This window comes from Camarhynchus parvulus, chromosome 2 (assembly GCF_901933205.1).
Source record: "Camarhynchus parvulus chromosome 2, STF_HiC, whole genome shotgun sequence".
NCBI lineage: Eukaryota > Metazoa > Chordata > Aves > Passeriformes > Thraupidae > Camarhynchus > Camarhynchus parvulus.
In genome coordinates this window covers 96,269,167-96,288,173 of record NC_044572.1, presented here as the reverse complement: position 1 = coordinate 96,288,173, position 19,007 = coordinate 96,269,167, and the positions used below count along the sequence as shown (strand labels likewise).

General features: G+C 34.8%; 1 protein-coding gene across 2 annotated transcripts in view; it reads left to right on the top strand.

The window, feature by feature from the left end:
* CCDC102B (coiled-coil domain containing 102B) overlaps positions 1 to 19,007 on the top strand; it is a 134,115-nt gene that overhangs the window by 12,630 nt on the left and 102,478 nt on the right. For both annotated transcript variants that reach the window (XM_030943222.1, XM_030943221.1), the window contains exons 2-5: positions 615 to 734; positions 2,878 to 3,498; positions 5,322 to 5,530; positions 10,058 to 10,166. In XM_030943222.1, coding sequence (XP_030799082.1) covers positions 2,890 to 3,498; positions 5,322 to 5,530; positions 10,058 to 10,166 — 927 coding nt within the window. In that variant the 5' untranslated portion in view covers positions 615 to 734; positions 2,878 to 2,889. The remainder of the gene's footprint in view (positions 1 to 614; positions 735 to 2,877; positions 3,499 to 5,321; positions 5,531 to 10,057; positions 10,167 to 19,007) is intronic.

The following is a 19,007-nucleotide window of genomic DNA, read 5'->3' as shown; positions in this document are numbered from 1 at the left end:
CAGATTCAATACTAAAACAGCCTTCAGTTGGACTGTTCAACTTGTTTTTATTATAATTTCATCAGTCCAGTGTTTTTGAGAACATGAAAGAATAGATTGATATGAAGTATAAATAAGACAAAATAAGCCCATCCTAATCATCCCTCTGGAACGGTGAGATTTTTGACAGTTTCAGAACCTTTACAATAATCAACACATTTTTCTAATTTTTAAATCTTTGCTTCCTTTAAAACTAATATTTTAGTCTTCTTCTTTAAAAATAGATACAAGCACAAATTGTCATAATTCATACTTCTAATAAAATTCCTTTTACCCATTTCACTTATCCAGCAATATTTCTGTTGTTTTTTTGCTTTTATCCTGAGTCAGCCATCCACTGAAATGAGTTGTGTTGAGATCTGTCTCTTTTAATGAAAAAATGATATTTTATTCTACCTCTAGCAATCTTAAAGAGGGTATCTAAAAAACCTGTTTTGATTAGATTTTCTGAAAAGGAGATAAGGAAGTCAATCCAAATAGAAGCACCGTTTCTTTACCGCTTTGGAGTGAGGCAGCACATCTGTTTTTTGGAGGAGGAATGACTGCTTTTAATTCTTAATTTTTCTGAATTTTAGGTTCAGAGTTGGGATCTATCCATGCTGAAAAGGGCAGGCAAAGTTCAGCCTACCATAAAATGATTAGAAGCCGAAGAGACCACCAGCTTACTGTACAAGTCTGCTTCAGTTGTTACAGCTGTAAGTTTGATCTGACTGACAGTGTCCCAGCCTCAAGAACACTTGAGCCATCACAGTGGAGGGGAGCAAGAATTCACGATCAATGGTTCCTTTTTAGTCTACTATGATCTAAACATTTCTCCAGCTTTGGAAATATTACTGAATGTTGCATGACAAAATCACCTCAAACCTGTAATGAAACATCAGCAACAGGCTATTCTGATTCATAAATAACTCTCAGGTCTTCGAAATTTTCACATTTTCAAATTTTTCAAAGAAAAATATTACCATTCTTATTTCTCCATCTTTTAAGATTTGTAAACTGTGCATTCCCCAAGTTCTCCCTTCTTTTAATGAATATGCAAAGAAGTTAGCAAAACTCGTCACTGAAAAAAACTACTGATTATGAAAGGTGTAATAAGTACTTCTGTAGCTATATACTAGTTTGGGGCAGGCACAAAAAAAATGTAAGAAAATTTATTGCACTTTTTTAAAATCCAAAAGTTTCAACTATTTCATTATTTATTTATTACATTATGTAATATGTTTTATATATATTATTATGTATCTAAATTTTACTGTGGTTTTGTTTGATTGGTTTTTTTAAATTAAAGCTTTAGGAAACAAAGGAATTACTACAACCCAGAAATTAAATTAACAACTGACTGCAAGCGTTTAATATTTTGTTACTTTGGCTCTACTGGGCCTCATATAAGTTTGTGGTGGCAATATCTTTGTATTTTGGATTAGGCTTATTCAAATTGAATTGCTGGAAGTAGGCCAAGAAACAAGAAAGACTCAACCTTGATGAAGCTTTGGCAGCAGCTCTGCTGCATCTGTGCAGTGTTGTTGTGGGGCTCGATGGTACTACACCAGACAGTGATAATGAAGGGAACTGGGAGTAGTTCATTGTCCTTTTCCTCCTCTCATATCCGCACTCCACTGCAACAGCTCTCCATAAGCTTCTAACAAATGGCAAATAAATGTCCTGAAAATCATGGAAAAGTTGAAAACAGCTAGAAAACTGGAACAAAACAAGCAAAAGCTTCTATTCAGTTGAAATGAGACATAACTGAATCATACTGCCAAAACTATCTACTCTTCAGTGTTTTGTTAGCAGCATTGGCCTTCTGCATTTCAAATGCAGGTGTTAGCACTAATTGCTGTAACATATAAGCATTTTTTTTACAAATGGATATCACAATACAAAATCAATTTCTTTTTAACTTCTAACAACTTAGTCTTCTATTGAAGTAGTAAGATTCTTAAGTTTGTTTATTTGTCTGAATTTTATTTGTTTGGTTGCTCTGGTTTACATAACCAAGATGAAAAAAAACAAGGAGATATAAGTGGCTAGTCTCTACAGACTGTCCACATCAGCATTTTCTCAGCACTGGGGTAGGGAAGCAATTTCAAAGAAACTGCTTTTCTTCTGGGCCAAATCAGTAATAAATAATCAAAAGATAAATAATGAAAAAGAATGCAACAAGATTTACTAGCTGAGCCGTACCACTGTGAGGTAGGCTGTACAGTACAGTAATAAGGACAGTGCTACACTTTCAAGAATAATGTAAGAATATACTACCTGAAAATCTCCTGGAATGCAGATAGCAAAATAAAGCCCCCTATAAAAAAAATACTTTATTTTTATCTTGAAAAAAGGAAATCCAAAGGTCACAGGGGTTTTGATAATATTTTTTTTTCTTAGGTATGCAAATTATAAGGCAAGTTTTGCCTAGTATGAAATTCCACACTCTGGGAAAGAAGGCAAGTAATTTGTGGTTGTAGTTCTAGACAAATAACTTCCTCTTACAAGATATTTAAAATAGATATATTGATTCAATTCAATCTTTTCTTGAAGGAAGAGAGCTTTTGTCTGTTTTCTTTAGACTCAAACATTTTTGAGAGCACTATGATTATTTAATGACTCTTCCTTTGCAAGCAAATCCTAGCCAAATAATAGATATGTCTGTTTATGCTGTACTCAAAAAGTATTAAATGAAAGATACTTGAATAGCTATTTCATGTTGATAAAGCACATTTCTAAAACATGAGCAGCATCATTAACTCACTATTACAGCAGTAAAAACCCCAACTGTTGAAGGTTATTCATACGATATAATTAATTAAAAGCTAAATTATTGTCTGTCTTTGTCTTTTTTAGGAGTGAAATTAGATGATGAATCAAAACATGAATTTAGACTCCATTCAGAAACAAATGGAAGAGATAGAGGTTTTTGGGACCCAACCAACACAACCTGATAAATTAGATAGATGTTGGCAACCAGGTGACCATCTGTTTCATTCAAATCTTCCATCTCAAAGTTTCTACTCAAATTCACCTCATTATGCACATATGCATACAAGTTACAGCAGTGATTGGGAAATTTTTGAAGCAGTAAAAATTCAGGAACTGGAGGAAGTCAAAGCCAGAGCTGCCCAAATGGAGAAGACCATGCGCTGGTGGTCAGATTGCACCGCTAATTGGAGGGAGAAATGGAGCAAAGTGAGAGGAGAAAGAAATAAAGCACGAGAGGAAGCAAGACAATTGAGAATCAAACTAGACAGTGTCATAAAAGAGCTAAGTGTGCTTAAAAAGATAAATCAGGATTTAGTAAGCGAGAAGGAAAACTTAGTAAATGGAACTGCTTTGAAAACGGAATGCTGTTGCTCAGAAATATCCTGTATTAAAAAAGACCAAAGCCTGTTAATGTTTCTGGAACCAGAACCTCCGAATGACCTAACCAAAATCATCAAAATTCCTGGGGCAGAAGACACAATGAAGGTAAAGAATGGGAAATATTTTTTGTGGTTCATGAAGAAGTGACAAAGTATGGATGTATATGTTGAAATTGGATTTTTCAAGAATTTTGACCAAAGTGCTGCCTGATCCATTCACTAGTAAAACCGTTTGGCCCCCTGACCCCCCCCCATCTAAATATTTCTAATCCAGAAAACTACAGAAAACAATACCTTTGCACAATGACTAGACATTTAAGGAACAGAGGTAGACTGTTATATCCAATAATTTACTGTATTGTTTTGATTCTCTCTCATGTTTTACAGTAACAGGTTACCTCTCTTATCTGAATTAATCATGTTTTGTATACTTACAGTCTTCCTCCCCTCCAAAAAAACATATTAGGTTCTTGGCTTCTAAAGATCCTAAAGTGTAAAATAATTTAATTCTCTCTGAACTTCAAAAGTGTGGGAAGAGGTAGGCAATTCTTTTGCAAATTTCCAAGACTTTTTGTTTGATAAGGAGAGCAATTAAATAATGACATAGAATTTAAAAAATCAAGTATCAGCATTGGTTAAACAGCTCCTAGCTTTACACAAAAGATCCAGTTACATTCATCAAAAATTGAAGCATTTGTTCATGTTTAACTACCTTTAATTCTGTGTCTTGGATTACACTCTATAGTCTTCAAAGACAGCACCATGTAAAAACTTTACTTGTTTTCTGATAGATGGCAGTATTTGTAGATATAGTTAATTTTTTTCACACATTGCAGGGAAATGCTTTTTCCCTGCATTGTTGAAAGTAGGAAAGTTTTTACTTCAATTCAAGGGAAATTGCCAAGATCTTAGATCTGTATGTATTCTGTTTGGAAATTTTACTCTCTAACTCATATTAACGATATTATATTCCTGTAAAATCTGAAAAAATAAAAACCCCAAAAATGGTAATGTTAGTAGCAAGAATAAATTTTGCCAAAAAAGCACGCCTTTCATATTTTCAGACAAATGTGCCATTGGAAGGAAATACCACAAAACATACTTTAACTATTTTTCCTTAGTATAAAATTTTTTTACTTAAGAAATGAAACTTTTTATGTGAATGGGAAACATTTTTATTTTTCAGTGGTTTCTAGTATTTTCTGATGTAAATTTTGGGCATTATTCTAAAAACTCAAAAGAACAGAGTGATGTGAAAGAGGATTGCCAGTAAATTGCTAAAATGAGATTAGGTTTTAAACAAAATTCCTCAGCTATGGTAAAGCAAATACATTTCTAAGGGAAACTTGTTTATAAGAGACATTCCATCTTCCTCAAAAATGTGTATTTTACTTTTAATTTTTTTCCGATTTTGAAATTAGTTTCTCTTACGTTTTCTATACAAAATGTGTATCTTCAAAATAGATAACTATGTATTTTGTTCCTTCTGAAAAACTTGTATGAGCCTGCTTCAATACACTTTACATAAAAAGTTTGAGTTCATAATGTAAAGTTTCTCAATACATTATTTGTATGGATAAATTGCATTGCTGGTTCTATTAGTTCCAAGATTCTGTCTTCACCAGAGTTATAGCCAAAAAAAGAGAAATTGAATGTATTTCCTTAGTAAAGACATGTTTGAAATATTTTGGATATGAAGCTTGTCATAACAGAAGCTGTGAGATATTTCAAAATTACAGTTATTCAAATATACTGACATTTTTTCACTTTCTACCCATATACAGTCCAACTGTCTAAGATGTTACCTATTTACCTTTTTTCTCCTGTGTTCCTTAAATGTCTAGAAGGGCCTTGGTAGGCCCTGCTGGAGCTATGTTAGACTTTTTCCTTCACTTATGTTTTTCTCAGGTGTCATTTTTTTTTCCTCAGGACATAAACAAAGACCAAAGCAATGACAATAATAAAAACACCCTAAAGCCTCCCAATTTCTTCCCCAATGGACTTCCCAGCATCTATTTGGAGGAACCTAAAATCAGTTTGGGCACTACAGTTAAGACAGCAGAGAATGATTTAATACATGTATCAGTCTTAAATTTGCATTTGGCTGAGATGAGGAAAATCCTACAGAAGGAAAGAGAGTAAGTGCAAAATATATCCTACTTTTGAAATTCTAATGGAGGGGTTTAGACAGTTTCTAAAATAGATATGGTGATGTTTGCATTTGTAGCTCATATGTTCTAAACTTTATTCATTGCTATTTGCAAGGCTTTTAAAAGAATTTAGAGAATCAATTCAGCAAAGTGTGTTTATCGTTTTCTTTGGCTTGTCTGTCATTTAAATAAGAGGTGTTCCATACAAATATGTAATTTGGTACCGATGCAGTGATATTTAATGTATGTTATACCCAGTTATTGGAGGGCTTTGTGAATAATAACAAGTTTCATGTACTCTACCAGCAGACCTTGAAAGAATCCACTGCAGAATGAAAAAGGCTGTTTTTGAATTCCAAATATATGAATCAGCTGCTAAATGCTGTTAACCTCTTCACTTGTAGCAAAGTCTGTGTTAAAAGCCAGTAACAAAGAGGGAGTAACAGATTTATTGCACACTTATGTATCATATCACATTTGCCTGACATAAATAATAAATGTATATTTTGGTGGCCTAAAAGGAGTTTTATGTTGTATAAATGGCCAAAATTGAGAAAGATTGAATCTCACCAGAAAGGCTTTTCAAGGAGACGTGCAGCATGTGATGTATGACGATGTAGTAGCAGACTTCAGGCTGTAATTACAGGTGATGGTAATTTCAAAATCAGTTGAAATTAATTAGAAGGAAGAAAATTCCCTGTCTATTGCAAATATATTCAACACTTTCAGTTCAGAGAGTCTTCAATGGTAAACTGTGCTGAAGAATTTCCTTCCTGTCAGTTTATTTCACATTTCCTTCCTGTCAGTTTACTTCATAACTGTCATGTACAAAGTACAAGTCTGAGGTAAAAAATCCTTTCAATTCCTAATATTTAATGTGCTTTGTTATATGAATCAGATAGTTGTAGAAAGCATACAATAATTCTCTAGTTAAGTCATATAGCAGAACATGGTTGTGCTCTCTCTCCTTGAAAGGTATTTAATTTGCCTGTTAAAGCAAATATATGTATGAGTTAGGAGACTGATGCCTCACATACCCATTTTCCTGGGGTGGAAATATTTAGGGGCCTAGGTACTTCATCAGCAATCAAGTATGCGTACGTATATAATAACTTTCACTTAGAAAATGGAAAATTTTTCAACTCACGTTTAGTCACTTCTCAGGCAAAACTTTAATAGGTTTTGGTTTGTCTATTTGTTCACATGCCTCTCTAACCAATTTTTAGCTGTACTTCACAGGGACAGATTTTTTCATTTATCCATTTTTCATGTATTTATTTTTTCTTTTTTTTCATTTATGAATAATTTCATATTCATTTATTTTATATTGTGTTATAAGACAGTAGATTTTATGGCACACAGTAAGAACTGGGGCATGTTTATAACATGCAACATGTGGCAATGCCAACCTCAGGCAGCAAAAATGCTCACAGAGTTGTGATTTCCACATAGCAGCAGGGATTGGTACAACAACTCCCTCTCCAGGAGGGCAACATTTCCTGCATGCAGAGATGTTATGTAAGCAGAAGATAAGCAACTTCTAAGTAAGAAGCAACTAGATTTGACAATGCAGACAGCAAATAGCTAGGAATAATATTACTAGGATGAGTATTATCATAGTCACCAGTCTCTTGAGATAGCTGATGAATCTGTATTGAGCAGGCTGTCACCTGCTATCACAGAAAGGGTTGGTCTTCATCAGTCAGTAGAATTGGCTGATTTTGCCATATTTCCCACTTCAGATTTCCAGTTTTCTCTCTTAGGTTTTGTTCTTGCTCATGTCAGTATTTTTACTCCTGTATTCTGGAGTTAGTAGTAAGGACTATCTCAACAATCTCACCCCGTTTGCATTTTTACTCCCCTTATCTTGTGTGGCTCTAGCTTAAGTATTTTCTCACAGCTTCTTTCTCACAACTTAGCAATTTTCTCAGTGAACTTGAGCCAAGAACACACAGCTGTGTTGCATCAAAAGCAAACAGATAATAGACAGCTTGAACCCCAAGGCCAGAGGTTACTTTAGCAGTCAGTATGATCTTACTCATACAGCAGAGGACTTCTCAGCAGTTTCCTGGTTTATATGCAGCACCCTGAACTCTGTATTTTTCTAGAGTCAAGTTAGCTTATGCAAATCCAGTGTTTGAATTTCCCTCTAAGATCCCTAACTAGTAACCTTCTTGGTTTCCTAACTCTCTCCGTAAGATATTTTGCTTTTTCATCCTGAGAAGACTTCTGCTTTTTGCATTCTGCTTAGAGCTATCATCAGTAATGTTGACATAACCTTATGCACACAGATCAAGCTTTGCAAAGGACAAAAAGAAAGAAGGTCTAAAAGAAATAATAAAAGAGATAAAAATTTATGTTCTGACATTCAAAAAATATCTTGGCTTGGGTTTACTGTGTAAATTTACACACCAACATCCTCTACTAGGTACTAATGGCTCACATCAATTACACATTTGAGGTCCATTAGCATGAATGGAAATTACAAACCTTATGAGTGGCTCAGCATTTTGCATAATCATTTGCTTAAAATAGCTATCTTTTGTCATCTTTTGGATCAGTGTTCTAATCTAATTGTCTTCTAGCTTTAAGATACTAATTTGTTCTGTTTTGAACTTAAAAGTGTTTATTTCCTCTAAAACCAAAAGCCCACAAACTAGTTGACTGCTAGTTGATAATATCAAAGAGGAGCTTCTTAAGATTGGTTTGGTAACTCAGACAACACATACAAAAGGCTCTGACTGAGCAACAAAAAATCGTTTTTATTCCTGCGAGGATCACTGAACACTAGTGATGGTTTCCCAGGAAGGTTGCTGAGTCTGCATCCTTGGAGACAGTCAAAAGGCACCTGGACATGGTCCTGAGCAATCAGTTCTAGGCCACCCTGCTTGAGCAGAGGGTTTGCACCAGATGGCCTCCTTGGGGTCACTCTCAACCTCAACCATTTTTTGTAATTCTGTGATTTAATTAGATAATGAGTTAAAATGTCTCGTTACAAGACCCATGAAAAATGCTCTGAACTTGATTCTAGTAAGTTGCTTCTGATGTCTGCTATATTCTTCCGCTCTTTGTTTTCTTTATTTAAGCAGTAATCTTTACGTAATCATAGTATTTTCTTTCAATTAGTGGCATCAGAGGGAGCTGATCTCACTTAAGAAGTATTGCAACATGGAACAAAACTAGTGTCTTCTAAATAAGCAAAACATACTGTATATTCCCCTTTTCAGAATAGACCATTTCTGAGGACTTTCACTGCATTCAGTGCAGTCAGTGGACAATTATTCAAAGTATTAGAATGTCATCTTTCATGCTTTCACTTTCTACTGTACTAAATGTCCCACTAAGAATTCTCTTAGTTCCCCAATGAAGCCGTGGGATCATTCCAATGAAATATCCCATTACTTTGAAAGCAAAATTGTTGAGTTGAAATGCATGAAATACGTATTGTTCCATTTTGCTTTGTGAATAATGGTGTTTATTTTATTACTGTAATGTTATGGGATTTCTTTGCTAAGATAAGCTGTGCTATATACTAAATCTAGGCAGAAAAAGGAAATCCCTGATTGAAGTGCGTTAGGTTTAGGTATAAAAGAAGAGAGAAGAAGATATTTCACTATAGTGGATTGCTTCATTAAAGTAGCTGACATTGCTTCCAGGACCTGAGTCAGTCCAGTCAGTGGCAACTCTTGTTACCTCTGTGCAAGCCTGCAGTCTGCTGCATAGAAATGTCCCAGACAAATTCTATCAATACACTTTGCTTTATTACGTGAATATTTAAACCAAATATTCTCAAAATATATTCTAGTAAGCCCGGCAATAATGTCTTTGTTAAAAAGGTTGAAAAATTCTGTTAGCCTCCATTAGAATAGAATATTACTACTGTGGCACACAACAGTTTCTTTAATTGCCAAGTATTAGAATTTTCAACTATTTCATATTTTTCTCATTGTACAGGCATAGTACTTCTACACTAAATAATACATTTTCCTAAAATTCTTCTAGCATTTTCTTCCAGGAGCTTTATTTTTTGAAATATGAAATATACATCTTCTAATAATGTTTTTTAACACTTAACATGAATCATCTTTGGTTTCTGGTCTTTATAGTGTATATTTCCCCTGTATGCATGTGTTTAATCTGCTGTTTGTACTAAATACAAATGATGTAATATGTTTTCTTTGAGGATCTTCACTAATGTGAAGAAACTTGTGATAAATTAGGTGGCCTGGACCACTAACTGAAGTTAAATTTTCTTCAGTTTATCTCAAAATTTTATTTCATTTAAAGTTTCAATTCTGTACTTGATTTTCAGTTCTATACTGGATTTCTGTTTTCTCTTAAACTATTATTTTTGATTAATCTTTTGGACTAATTATGCAATGATAATAAAGGTTTTTAGAAAAGTCGAGATATAACATTGACAAAGGCAGCATAACTGAAGCTATGAGAAGGAAATGTAATTTTTGTTCTGTCAGCTTCAATTGTACAATGCTAAATTTTAAAATACTTTTTTAGAATGAATGTTTTTCTGGAGAAAGAAATGGAAAAGATGGAAAACGAATTATTTCTTTGGAAATGGAAATATGAAGAACTGAGACAAACCAAGCTGGAAAGCCTGAAACAGGTATGTTAGCAGTACATTGTTATCACATGGAGTAAGAAGGAAAATTTAGGCTTCTGATTTCCTGTGTTGTAGCTAAGAGTAAAATTGTCTCCATGGTTTATGAATGTGATAAATCCACCATTTATCAATGAGTATTCTGTGTAGCCAGATGGGAGGGACCTGGTGAGGGTGTGTGGATGCTACCATGGCAGCACTGGTGCTTGAGAGCTGTGAGAGTGGCACTGGGATGGCTCCACAGGCTTCCAGGAAGGACCAGCCAGAGGAGGCAGGTTGTGGTGCCCCATCCCCATGTGTGGTGAGGCTGGTGGTCCTGATGTACAGCAGTGTGTGATCAGGGTCCAGTGTGGCTTGTGTTCAGAGAGAAAGGTCCCATGTGGGTAACGGGGTGTTCAGGAAAGCTCTGCAACCCTTCCTGAGAGACTGGAGAAATAAAGCAGTAGAGGTGTAGAAATTGCCTGAAAAAATGTGTTGTTCCCATCAACCTGGACAAGGAAGTAAGGCTGGGCAGGATCAGAGAAGGCAAAGAGGAGATTAACAGGATCTTCACAGGGACCCAGAGATAAAAAGTCTGAACCACATGGGAGGGGCAGCCAGAGGCTGTGAGTTTCACAGTGAATTGTGTCCCACAGTAGGAGGGCTGGAAAGGTATGTTCTCCAGCAACTGTAGGATGGCTCTTTTTCCAGATCTGCAGTTCAAAAGTAGTGGTAGTGAAGTAAGAGAAGAAAGCGATAACTTTTGAGGCATCAGAGCCAGCTTCAACACACACCATGCATTAACATCAGGAGGAAGCAGCAAGTGGCAGTCGTAGGAGACTTGCTCCTGTGAGGATAGAAACCCCTGTGTTCCCCACTTGCTTTTTTGAGGGTTATGTGGTTTGCTGTGGGCTAGGATCCAGACAATTGCAGAGAGATTGCAAAGATCTGTCCGGTCCTCAGACTGCTATGCTACTACTCATCCCGATGGCACCAGCTAGGGGCATATTGGGAATGATCACAGAGCTCTGAGGTTGAGGTCATGGGGACCTGAACTAGGAAAGGAAGCAATCAGAAATTACAGACCACAGTGAAATAAAGAAGACGTGGTCGACTGGAAAGCTCAGAGCATAGGTTGATAGGAGCATGAAAGACTTCAGGAATGATAAAACAATGTGAAGGGACGCTCACCTCAAATGTTGGTAAAGAAATGCACACATCCTAGGAAACAAGCAGGGAGAATTAGAGCTGTATGTGGTTACAGAGCTACAATATTGTTGGAACAATTCAAATTCTGTGCCAAGTCCATGCAACTGGAGTACTGTCAAGAACTTCTAGAAACACTGGCAAGGAAGGGCTGAGGGGATGGAAGTTGCCCTCAGATCTAAAAGCAACTCAGTTCTTTTGAGGTCTCCAGAAGGATGGGTGATAATCAGACTTGTGAATTTAGGATCAGAGGACAGGCCATTGTAGTAGGAGTTAGTTACAGACCACCTAATGAGGAAACAAAAAAATTGTTTAAAGAACACAGATCTCAGAGTTGTAAATCCCAGTTCTCGTGGATAACTAGAGACAGCTGCTAGGAAGAATAGCTTCTGCAGTCACAGATTTCAGTGGGGTTTCAGGAATAAATTCTTGCTGAAGGCCAACAAGTGGTGATGAATAGCTGGATCTGCTGTTGACTAATATGAAGGAAACTAGCTGGGTATGTGATGATGAATAATTTCCTCAACTCTGATAGCTTTGAAACAGTGGTGTTGGTCACCCTGAAAGAAGAAAGATGAGTAGCGGAGTACAGACCCTGAATATAAGGAAAGCAGGATATTGACTTAGTCAGGGAACTGCTGGGAAGGCTCCCATGGGAAGCAACTCTGATAGGTAAACAAAGGAGTCAACCAAATCTGTCAGGCCTTGGAGTACAACCAAGGTTTGTCCTAATACTCAGGAGAACAGGTAGATGTGCCCGGAGACTGATTTAGCTCAGCAGGGCACTCATGGTGGAGGTCTGATGCCAGAAAGCAATGTACTTTTACAAAGATCAGCCTTGAAGGAGTAATTTAAGAACTTTGCCTGGTTTTGTGAATTGGTGTTAGGAAATGTTCATTTCAATATGTGTCCATGATTAGAAGTATAAGAAATACTTGTATTGCATTTTACAAGTAGCATTTTACAAGGGTTTTAGCTCTCAGGATAATGAATAGAGGACCTCTTTGGTCCAACAAAACTCAAGATGTGTGTTTATATAGCTAAATAGAGATAGTGAATTGAAACTGTCCTATGAATTTAACATCTCAGATTTTGGAAAATGGAGGGAATTTAATTAGTTTTCTTTCATGTTCTGGAAAGAATTGCAAGCAGTCTATTAAATCTCAAGTTCCAGTTAATAGGTGATGCATATGCAACGCAGCAGCAAACTAATATCTATCTTTCATATTTGAGTTCCTTTAAATTTTAGTTCTTTATTTTCTGTTTTCTCATTAAGTAGGATTTTAGCTTGTTATACTTGTGCCAAACAGAAGAAGTCTAGGTTTAGTTAATAGTTTTGCTTAGAAATTTAAGCTTCATGAAATGCTTTATGACACTGTCATCAGGAATAGAATAACAGGAAGTAAAATTTTTCTGAGAATTCACTGGAGATAGATAGAGAACAATATTTATGCATTTGCATGTCTACATATATGTGTTGCTGCTTTTTTCTTGGGAACATGCTCAATTTCTTTAATTGCTAACAGGAGGTAATATTTTGAGCATTCTTTTCAGCTTCTGACATTTATGACATAAATCTCATTTTTAAATTGCAGAAGAACACTGATCTGGATGAATCTGACAAATCTGAATGAAATTATTTATATCAGTGGAGGGGGTTTCTGTAAGTGGAAACTCTACTGAAATAAACCAAACCTTGTGTGTTGACAACACAGATGTGAATATTACTCGCTATATATTACTGTTGAGAAATGGATGCTGGAACAACAGACAAGATTTTTGACAGTGAAAAATTTGAAAGTGAAATAAAGGAAAGTGCAGACATCTACTAGGCTAAGCATGGAATCTGATTCTAATATAAATTTCCAATATTAAATCACAAAGGAATTTCTAGATTAAAAGCAGATCAATCATTACATCTGGATTGTTTTCAATGTCCTTGACTAAATTAATCTGCTATTTCCTTTGGTAGATTGCCTAAGAGTCCCACTGTGAATGTGAAAAAAAGGTGCTTGGTTTGCAAGTGACAGTGCCACTGCAAATGAAACCGTGTTTTAGGAATGGATAGCTCCTCTAGCCTTTTGGAAGTTGGAGAGATTTTGGGGAATGTCAGAAACTTCACAGCTGCCAAGACTTGATTATTAGTGCTCCCAGTAACTAATCACTTTCTTTAGTTACTTTCATTAAAAGACAAATATTTACTCAGTTTGGTGATCTTGCTGATCATTGTTTTAACATATTATCCATTCAGCATCAATTTGGAAGTTGTAAATAAGTTTTCAGAGTATCGAGTTAATTTAAAAAAGTAGTAAAGTGACAATTTCTGATCATAGTAACCATGCGTGTTACAGGCAGCTTTGTGTGACACTAGCATTGATCTTGACTTGTTTGGGATCGTAAATTAAACCATATTAACAGGTACAACAGAAAGTTGCATTTGGTGTTGTAACTGATAATTTCTTTTTTGTTCTAAGAATTCTGTTTGCCCATTAAAAGACATAAAATATTTTATTATTTTAAAAACAGGAAAGAAATTTTCAGTATAAAATTACACTAATTGTTGTATTTGCATGAGTATCTACAGAAAGGCAAAAATTGTTTATAAGGCTGTTGAGTAAATAAACTGTATTGACATTAGATATACTTGGGTTTAAAGTAAAGTTTGTTGGAAAGAGTAGGAATCTTTAAGTTCTCTGAAGAACATGAAAATTTTTTCATCTGTAATTTTGCTTGTTGAGTGCCCCCAGGAATGGGGTATCCAATTTTTTCAGATACAGTTTAATTTACAGCTCAATTAACCATCAGTCTGAGAAACACAAAAAGTATGTCTGAGTTTGATTAGTTAGGTCTTTGGACTCTGGAAAACAAAGCAAATCCTCGGTGTGTTGCTGTGATATTTGTAAGTGATATTTGTAAATACAGAATTGGAGTGAGCAAGCATGTTGAAATTTTAGATTTTAGAATGATCATTTTACCTTATGTACAATTAAACATTCTTGTTTATACTCGTTGCAAATCTTCCTCAGAATTTTACACCCATCTTTATAGATCCTGAAGGATGTGCTTTTCTGGTCATTTAAGAGTTAAATAAGATGGAATATTTACAAAACTATCCTGAAAAAAGTGGAAAAATGCATGTACTACTATAGTCCACTGGTGTGCACTGTAGACTTACAAATGCCACTGTAGGCAGTGCAGGTCTGTGTTGTTTAAAAGAATTTTCGGTTAGCTGAAGTACAGAATGTACTCTTCCTCTACATTAATTAGTGCTTTGGTAGTTAATGGGGGAAATTCCTATCCCTGTTTGTGGGATATGAGGTAAAAAATACACTAATTGGTAGTTAAATCTTTTTGGAACATCAGTGATAAAAAAGTATACCTAGATAAAAAGGAACACAAGCTAAATGAACATTTTGTATATTTGGCAGAGACATTTCTGTTCTTCCTCTTTTTTTTTTTTTGTTTACAATTGAAAGTAAGTCACCAGCTATTGATTTTGCAATAGACCCAAAAACACCTTTAAACATTTTTTAAAACAAATGTTTTCTGTTCTCTCTCTCAATATATAGATGTTTTCCACTATGTTACAACAATCTATGTATTGTTACTTAGGAGCATTACTTGCTTTAAGAGATTGTGAATGGTTTCCTACCTGTTGTTCCCAGGTGAAGGAAGCTCCACTGATGTGAGTGAAGCTTCTGGATAAATCAAGTCTTCTATCACTGTAAACATTTAAATGCTCTTTAAAGTGGAACGGCCTATTTGGAGGCTCAGGTTGTCAGCAGGTAGATCTTGTTAAAGACTCTGGATGATTTCTATCTTCCCTAGAAATCTTTATTCTGAAGTTACCTCATAGTGTGAAGATGCTACACAGCTATTTACCTGAAATTGCTTCTTTCATTTGCTTAGTACATATATGAAATAGAAAAGTGATACTCTTATAATCTTACAGAAAATTTAGATACTATAGTAAGATCATCCATTCTGCCACATACTCTTCACCTGACTCAAAAAATGCCTTCTGATTGTCCCCTGAATCCTTCAGAAAGCATAATAATTATCAGACATAATCCTGAACGGCTGTACTGCCTGCTGTGAATTTTTCTGTTTAATTTCTTACCTAAGATGCCCAGAAATGTTGGGTACTTTGCATGGCTATCATAGGAAAACAATTCTGTACAAAAAAAAATTTATAGTGTTTTTATAGAGAATAGACAGTAGTCTATCTTAGTGTGCTAAATGAGTTTTTATAAAGTTTGATATCAGAAGCCTCAAGGCTGAGATTTAAAATATTATTAGGCAATTTTCTGTAAACAACATCTGGAGAATGCAAATGACTTCAAAGAAAGGAATCTTGGCGCAGTTAATTTTTCTGTAATAAAATCTCATTATTTTTAGACTAGGTCTAGAATTTTGAGTGTTCCTGTGTAAATTACAATTACTGACAGGTGGTCAGAGAGTAAGGAAAGAATTCTGTATTGTTGCTTCAGCAGCAAGTCTTGCAAAGAGTTAACTATTCCTTCCACTCTTTTCATATATCCAGGTCTCTGTTCATATTTAGTTTTATCTCTGGAAATGACGTACTTAATGTTCTTAGTGTCCAGTATAAAGTATAATTTGTCATGCTGCATAAAATTAAGGTTCCATTTGATGTTTATTTTCCCACAAATCTAATTTGGAAAGTGCAAGATAAGCCTTCAGTTTCATTGACTTTTTTGCTCATACTGGCTTCTGACAAGATGTAACTCCATTGAATCATACTTGCCAATATTTTCTCTGTCTTCGTTACACAATTTGCATTGAAAACACCAAGCAAGACAAGGATTATTTATTGTTTATTTTTTATTTAAGGGCAAGCGAGAGATGAAAGTTATTTCTGTGGGAAAGCATGCTCAGAAGAAACATGTGTGTGCATACTGAAATGTATTTCTGCGCACAGATTTTCTGTGAAAGGAGCACCATGCCTGAATGGTACCATTTGAGGAGGTTTGTTTAGCCTGTTCTGCAGGAAGTATAACTTGGTGGTGAAATGAGGAAGATGAGGGAGGAATGTGCAAATGCACACACTCATACATGTGTGTGTATTTGTGTATTTGTGTACATGAAGTGATCTTGGTCTTAGGGATGAGTCAAGGTGATCCTTCCCAGAGCAGGGGAGCTGGATCTAGATGATCTTTGAGGTTATTTCCAATTCAGGTCATTGTATGATTCTATGATTGCATCTTAATTAAAAGAATTTTTCATAGTTCAGATTGAAAGGCCCAAAATTATGACAAAGTTGCTTTTTAATAATGTATTAATGTGGTCAGTTCACCATATGGCTCTCTATATCAGAAATTAATTCTTTGCAGTGTAGAGTTTAATAAAGAAAAAAAACAAAAAACAAAAGGCTTTTTAATTTCTAATTTTTAACATATGTTTAGCTGCCCTGAATTTACCTTTTGGTATTATATTTTAGCATTCATTTAGTTGTTAAAGTAAATATTTCTGCTACTGTGCTTACCTGTCATTCATCCACATAAAATCAACTTCGGCTGAGATTACTTGAGAAAGGTAACAAATCACTGAAGAACTAAATGCGATGACAGGTAGAATATTGAAAATTGATTACATTAAAGGTATTTAATTAAAGATACAAGCATTTTGCAGTTAGTGATTCAGTTCCTTTTTTTTATTCTTATCTGGATAAGGGGAGCAATGTGTCACTTAAAAATTACCAATCCATTTTAGGAGGAGGCTTGATTGGGAAAACAACCTTAGATAATTTTCTACTAATAGATGAAATACTGCATATTTCTTCAAGAAACAGCATGAGTGATACCTTGAAGTCAACGAGAAATCTGCTGGTCTCAATGAACCGTTGATTATTTCCTAAACTGTGTAGTAGCAGGTGATTAAAGATTCTTCAGGGAAACTTGAAAATTCAGAGTATCAGTATGATGTTCTATTTTGGGTATGGCTCAGATAAAACAGAAGACATGTAAACTGTAAGCAGTAGAACCATTGCTACAGGCACTTTCCACCAGACTACTGCTCTACAGAAATTATTTTGTGTAATTGCTTATCTAGATCAAACAAATAAAGCTGTATATTTCAGGTTCTTATTCTGAAAGGAGAGCTGTATGGAGAAATGACCTATGATATATTTACCTGAACTCTAAGCAGCACAACACTTTTAAATTTCCTTGAGCAAGTAATTTCATCTATTTCTTGAGTCCTATTGAACTTACAGATCAGAAGAGAAAACGAGCTTGAATACTGGTTTAATCTGTCCTTTTTAGCATAGGATGTTAATGTTTAAGGAGAAAGCTCACTGCATCAGAACATGGCAACCTTTGGAGTCTGGTGTATTATAGTGCAATTTATATGTGCTTTAAGTAACATTGATATCATAGTCTGGTACTCATCAAGGAACCTTGATGCCATTTTGATTTTCCTGAATGTTTTACATTATGTCAAATCAAATTTGCAAATTTTAATTAAATATGTTGGTATGGATGCTTTTCCTACAGGAAAGTAATGATTGCAAATTCTAATGTGGTTTCACACTATTTAGTATTCTAGTAATCTGACATGTATTTATTTGTAGAGATCTACAGTTACAGAAAACATCCTATTCCCAGCATCCCTTGTCCATTAATCTGAAAAGTCAACAGTTCTCATCTATAAGATAAGTGAACTTGTGTAGTCCCTAAGTTAAATGTAGAGACTTTCACTGTTACTGTCATTTTGATGGTTTTTGTTATGATTCATTACCAGTTACATTAAAAAAGGTACTGTAAGTTTAGTTAGTATCTTATTTTCCAATATATCAATTAGCATTCCTATTATATCTTTAATATTATTAATTTGATAGTTTTGTATTAACAATTAAAATTGCGTTGAATTGTTCTGATCTGCAGCAGGTAATACCCATACAGTTTAGGAACTTCTTGAGACTGAGAAAAATTTGAACTTGTTTCAAATGCTTCCTAATTATGCTGACCATTATTGATTTTTCTGTTTCCTTACAGTTCTTTATTTAGCTATACATTTTTCTCAATTCAACAATATAAAGTGAGGATGGAAAGCTGGCTAAGAAATTGGTTGTAAGCAAAAGAGTTATTGACTTTCTGTGCAGCAAATAAAACTTCACAAACAAACAAATAAACAAATATATTACCCATTGCACTATTTACTCTTTTTTTGCAGATGATTTTCTACATGTCTGCATTCATCTTCTTATGGCCAATCCCTGTTTTTTTTGAGGAAGAGTTGACATCTTCCTTTTACAGTACTTACTAGAATGGCTTATAGCATATTCTAATTCCTAAATTAATTACTAATAATAACTACATAAACACACAGCAGTAGATAACTATTTGAAGTAACAGAAGGCAAGCTTTTATAGTCTGGACTGCAATTAAGTGTGTTTTCATTCTTTTACTTTTATTTTTTTAATTGACTTGAGCTACAGTTATTAGATTAGTTGATTATTAGTTAATACGGGAATTTTTGCTTGTTTATTCCCTGGAATAGAAATTTGACTTCACTGTGCATAGTAACAAAAGGAAATAGTCATTTGTTTGTACATTGGAATTCTCACTCTCCGCATGAGTGATGGCTTGTCAAGTTTTGAGAGTTTTGGTTGGCATTGTGTCCCTTATAAATTTCAAGCAGTAT